Here is a 5,847-nt window from a genome sequence, read left to right on the forward strand (position 1 = left end):
TGGCTTGACACTGGGGTAACATGAGCTCTAATCCACAGATCAGGGTGACTGGCGGTGGGAGGGTCATGCAGCGCAAGGGAAAAGCAAGAGTGCTTCTCTTGGTCTCCTCCGTGCAGGCTGCAGCTGGTCCTGCTCAGGCTGGCGAGTGCCCACCATCTGGCTCTGCCCAGTGTGGGGCCAGAGGGGACTGGGCTGGCAGTGTCGGCTCTTGCCTTTGCATTGAGGCATAGAAGCAGGGCATGCAATGCATTAGACAGGGCTTGCTTGGCTTGCAGATCCCACTGGAACAGGGCTGCCTGGGGAGTGCTGGTTGCCAGGAGAGCTGCACTCTGACCTCCAGTTCGTGCTCCTTTCAGACACCTTTCTCCAGGGTGTTGCTCTTGTCAAGCTCCATAATCCCAGGGGCTATGGTGGGGATTTGGAGCCCTGGACTATCTCCAGTGGGAACGAATTCTGCTTCTTCCTCACAGCACCCTAGGGAGAGAGGCCCCCAAAAGCAGGCTGGAGAGCACAGGGGCTCTCAGTGCTCACCTCAACAGAGACACATGGACAGTATCTGGCAGGAGGCAATTTTTATCCTTCAAGACTCTGATGTTCAACTCTTTTGTTGGCCTCAGTGTGCTGCAGTTCGGCATCTCTTACTCCCTAGTACTCCATCATTGTTAGTTTTCCTAGCAACCCTGCTTCTCTGTTTGTTTAGAGACGTTTTTCTTTCCTGCAGATGATGTTTTGGGTGGTGACTTTTTTACTGCAGTTGATTCATGTGTCCTCCAGTCTCACTTCTCCTCACAGCTCCCCTTTGGCAGATTTGTTAATTGAAAAAATACAACTATAAAGGGCACAGAACTGTTTTCCTGCCTCTACTTTCTGAAACACAGGAGGGGTTGTTGCTTTTCACTACTTTTTGTTACTTGACACAGGTGCCAACGAGAGAACTCAGCAGCAGAAGAAAAACAGTGGCTTTGAAGATGAACTTTCTGAAGTCCTTGAAAGTCAGAATGACAAGAACAAACAGAGAGGTCAGTGTCAGCTTCCCTCCCCAGGGAATCCAGGTCAGGCTGTAAACAAGGATGTTCTTTCTAGCAGCCTTGATATGTCCATATGTTTCTCATTTAGGCATCTTCTTTGATGCTGCTGCTGACACACAAGCAGCCCTGTGTTTGCCTTGTTCTTATTTACCAGCTTAAACAACATGTAATTTCTGAGCTATAGTAACTGGTGGTGATGAAGTTACCAAATTGGTAATATTCCTTTCCACCCTGATGCCAAAACCATCACGCACTCCTAGTGCTTAAAATGAGTCACAGCCAGGAAAATCCTGTACTGAAAGAGTCAGTGATACAGGGAAGAGCCCTTGTTTCCAGGCATCGAAGATGCTGGGTTATGAGCCTCTGAAGGGAAAATGGAACTTGGGATACATGCAGCACACACTCCCACTCAGAACACCTACATCTTTGAAAGACCACCTTTGGCTGGGATTTCCCCTTGTCACTGTGTTTCTATGGTCTGGCTAGAGACAGGCAGCAGAGTGGAAAGGAAGGTTCAGCATCTTCCCTATCAGGAAGAGATGGTGCCAACGTGGGATGAGACAATTTCTCGACGAGCAGCAGCACCCCCACAGAAAGTCTCAGCTGGGCTCTGGGGCACATGGCTGAGCCATGGCAGAGCAACAGTGCTTCAGTGTCAGGCCCAGGCTGTCCAAAGCCATGGGCAGCGATACCCCCGGGGCTGCTGCTGCAGCCAGCACGGCCAAAAGCCAACGGAGACGATGGGTGGCACTCTCTCCTGCCAGGGCAGACCAGAACCTCTCGCTCCAGCAGTGCGGAGACTGCGCGAGGACGGGGTCTGGCATACTGGCAGCCCAGTGACACCAGTGCGGTGCCACTGGTGGTCACCAGCCCTGTGTGACAGGCTCTCTGCATCCCCTCACCTCAGCACACTCCTCAGCCCTGCTTGAGGCTGCGCTTGCCTTGCCGGACCCATCTGGCTTCTCCCACTGCTCTTTGACCCCCCTCTTTTCTTTTGCAAAGTGATTTCTATGGCTCATTATGTTAAAAGAGGCCAGCCTCTGACACGAGCAAGAACAAACACCCAGCCCACATTAAGCTCCTACGGAGTAGCTGCTTTGCAGAAGCAGAGCCGCCCTCCTCCCCTCCGGCTCGCACGCAAACAGTGCTGGCTGCCTCTCCAGCCTGCTGGGAGAAATAAGGCTGTGACATTGGCGCAGCACTCAGAGCAGGGAGAGCTCTGCAAGTGCTGTGTTACACTCCAAAATCGATCCATTTTATGTGTGATCACGTTTTATGCGGGGCAGATTTGTTGCTGGCATCTCAAAAGGTGGTGATGAGGACTGTGCCACAGCAGAGCACTCGGGCATATGTCTAACTTCAGCCTTGTGAGTCCCTCCAGGAAGCCGGGCAGCAGGGAGAGCCCCGGCTTGCTGGAAAGCGAGCATGTGCCCAAGGGACTTGCGAAAGGATCCATGGGCTGGTTAAGCAGATTGCTGAGTGGGGCTGAAGCTCACTAAGAAACACGTGGGCTTCACTGGTTGGGAAATGAGCTCTCAGGAGAGGTGTTGCTTCTTGCTCCTCCCTCTGCAGATGCGGCAGGGGTGCGCCCTGAAGAGGAGCAGCCCACGGGGTCTCTGGCTGAGCTCTCAGCACAAAAAAAACAGCAAAATGAAGATTCAAGAGAGGAAGGAAAAAACAGTCTGGAGGAGAGGGAGCCCAGGCCACGAGATGCTGACCCTGATGACAAGGAGGATCAGGAGGAAGCAGAGAGCAACGAGATCAGGGACACAGAGGATGCTCAGCGAGATGAAGCTTTAGACAACCACATCAGCAAAGACTTCAAAGAGGATGAGCAGCACCGGCGAGGGCATGAAGAGGAGCAGCCCAGAGGCTCCAGGGACAGCCTGGAGCTTGAGGATGAGGGAGAGCAGCCATACAGGCAGGGCCACGAGCTGAGCAAGGAGGCGACAGGGGAGCGTGTGGAGCGTGAGGATGATGGAGGAGACGATGCTGCAGAGGAGGACCCTACTGAAGCAGAGAGGTCACTTGATTTGGCTGAGGAGGATGAGGAGGCTGAGGAGATGCAGGGAGATGACAGTATGTATCCCAGATGACTGCACTGATACTTACCTGGGGTGAGCCGAGAGTGCCGAGACAGATGGATAAGAGGCTTTAAAGCCTAAAAGTTCAGGAGGTGCTTACGGGGTTTACACAAATACCCCCGCCAGCAGCCACCCAGACCTCCCCCCCCGCAAGCACCAGGCCACGTGGGCCCATGCACTGTGGATAGCAGACCCAGCAGCTGCCTGCTGCTCAGTATTCATAGCACCTAGGGACAACTAATTTCCTTTTCTTGGACTTCCCAGGTAGTTCTTGACTGCTGCCTCCAAGTCCTGTTACTGACGTGGTGACATGAGAGTGGGTATTTCCAGAATCCTGGGGAAATGGGCTGAAGTCAGGAAACCCACGTTGAAACCCCTGATGGCTCAATTAAAACGTGAAGCATAACCAGATTAACACTTGTGGTCACTGTTGCGTTTATCTTTCAGATAACGATGATGCTCTGGGATTCGGCAAAGATGGACGGAGCTCGGAGGAGGAAGAGGAGGAGGAAGAAGAGCAGCGCCAGATGCTGAGAGGAGGAAGGCATCGCCTTGAAGATGAGGGTATGCAAGGGGAGGAGGACACCTTCCAGTTACGGGGTGCCAAAAGTGAGGAGATAGAGGAGGAGTCCTCCAGGGAGTGGGAAGACTCCAAAAGGTGGAACAAAATGGATGAGCTGGCCAAGCAGCTGACATCAAAGAAGCGCATGGAGGAAAACGATAGTGGGGAAGACCCAGACAGGTCCATGAAAATGGCATTTAGGTCTCGCAAGTATGATTTCAGCAGCCCAGAGGAAGATGTGAGAAGGTCACGGAAGCGCCACTCGAAGGAGGACAGCAGTGAAGGAGGCTTCCCGCTTGCTCCCATGCCTGAAGAGAAGAAGGATGAGGAAGGCAGTGCTAACAGGAGAACGGAGGTTGGTGTTCATAGGCTTAAGGATAAATGTCACCCAGTTAGTACTTAGGAATCCAAATGATGCTTGGAGATGGGGATGGTACCGTGGTATTATGCAGCCAGCATCAGTTGTCTGTGACATTAAGGAGATCCTTGATGATCTTCCAGTCATTCAGCCCTGGGTATTACTGAGATTTGCACCTGGCTGTGCCTGTGGTTTTCATCCTTGTTTTAGTGACTAGTGTAAAAACATGCCCTGCCCCAGAGAGTCTTAAAAATGTGACAGGACTTTTGTGCTAGACTGTGCTGGACATGGTGACCAGAGCTATGTCTGGAGCCTAGGGGTGGATCTTCTGTCCCAGAGCCCCTCCAAGTCAAAGGGAATGTTTTAACTGGCTCAGGGACGGAGTGAGTAGTGTCAGACCTCCTAGAGAAGTGAGCCAGTGTTTACTTAAGTGGTGAAAGAGCTGGAGTGTTGGCGTGCAAATGGCTGACAGATACAGAAATACATCTCAGCCAAACTTCCAAAGACAGAAACCTCCTTCCCATGGTCCCTCATGTGTGTTAGCTCAGCATCTCTCTGGCAGCCAGGAGTTGTGGTTTCACCTTCGTGCCGGGGCCCAGCTCCAGGCACAGGTGTTTATTTGGAATAGTGAAGAGGGCTGGACAGCAGGGCTGGGCAACGGCTCTGCAGGTGTTTGCTCTGGGACAAGCCACGATCAGGTGCCTGGGAACAGACTGGGGCAACAAGTGAGTGAAGCCAGTTTGCTGCAGCTCTCTTGCCTCCAGAACACCCCTCTTGCCTTAGTTACATACCAAAACATTGTCCAAAGGTTGTCCATCATCATCCCCCACTGAGAGAGCATCTCCAGTCATGTTGGTTCAAAGCAAAGCCAAATATCTCAGGTCCGAGCAGGGATGCAGGGGTGCCTGCCAAAGAGCTGGGCATCTGCCCCATCTGCCTCCTCACCACCATCTGCTCATGTCCCAGGTCTCTCCCCCAGGAAGGCTGCTCCTCACCTACCTCTAGGAGGAGCCAGTGAGGAGGCGCCAGACCAGGCACCCGTCAGTGAAGGAAGACATGGTCTCTGTCTCTGCCAGGGCGGCTGCCATCCTGACCCCTCTCCTCACTTTCGAGACATGTGGCTGTGTGGCTTGGCCAGTGAGGCCAGCACGGGCACAGCCAGGGGCTGAGAGTGCTGTCCCCTGCACTCACTGGGGCTCAGCCTGCGGGGCCAGGTAGGAGTGAGCCAAGGGCACAGGCACGGCCTGAGTCAGTGGTTTGAGTCTAACCTCTCCTTGCTTTGGGTGCTGTGGAGGATCTCAGCACAGCACGATTTTCTCACTCTCTGGGAGCTCCAGTTGCAGGCAAAGCTCTCCTCCAACAAGGCAAGCCCCAGCCAGCTGCTTCCTGACCCCCTTCAATCCAAATGCACTGGAACCATGCGCTTGGGCTGAGCCTGGCTCCCCGGGCACTGGTGGGCACTCTGAGCCACCACACACTGCTGTAGTGGGAGCTTTCCCAGGGGTTGAGTTGAGTGCTCTGACGAGGGCCAGGGTGACTTTATCCTTGTTCAGGAAAATAACTCAGGCATTAGAAAAATGACTTTTTTTTTACATACTTACTTTTTTCACACCAACCACATACCGTGCAGTCCAGTGGCTTGGCATTGGCCAGTGCTTGGCAGCTGCTGCAGGCAGTGGCAAAGCTCTGCTCCCTCTGCACAGAAGAGGGGCTGGCACCTCAGCTCTGCACCAGGACACGGCACTTTTAGCACCGACAGCCCCAGGTTTGCTCCCGCAGAGCCTGCCGCTGCTGCGCCGGGTGAGCGCGTGGTCC

General features: G+C 53.6%; 1 protein-coding gene across 1 annotated transcript in view; it reads left to right on the forward strand.

Moving 5' to 3' along the window:
- Positions 1–4,029, forward strand: part of CHGA (chromogranin A (parathyroid secretory protein 1)) — a gene marked incomplete at both ends in the record, with an annotated part of 9,854 nt that extends 5,825 nt beyond the window's left edge. The window contains 3 exons of the mRNA XM_008941875.1: positions 921–1,019; positions 2,601–3,107; positions 3,560–4,029. Coding sequence (XP_008940123.1) covers positions 921–1,019; positions 2,601–3,107; positions 3,560–4,029 — 1,076 coding nt within the window. The remainder of the gene's footprint in view (positions 1–920; positions 1,020–2,600; positions 3,108–3,559) is intronic.
- Between the last annotated feature and the right edge of the window lie 1,818 nt (positions 4,030–5,847).

Source organism: Merops nubicus, unplaced genomic scaffold, assembly GCF_000691845.1.
Source record: "Merops nubicus isolate BGI_N331 unplaced genomic scaffold, ASM69184v1 scaffold25906, whole genome shotgun sequence".
NCBI lineage: Eukaryota > Metazoa > Chordata > Aves > Coraciiformes > Meropidae > Merops > Merops nubicus.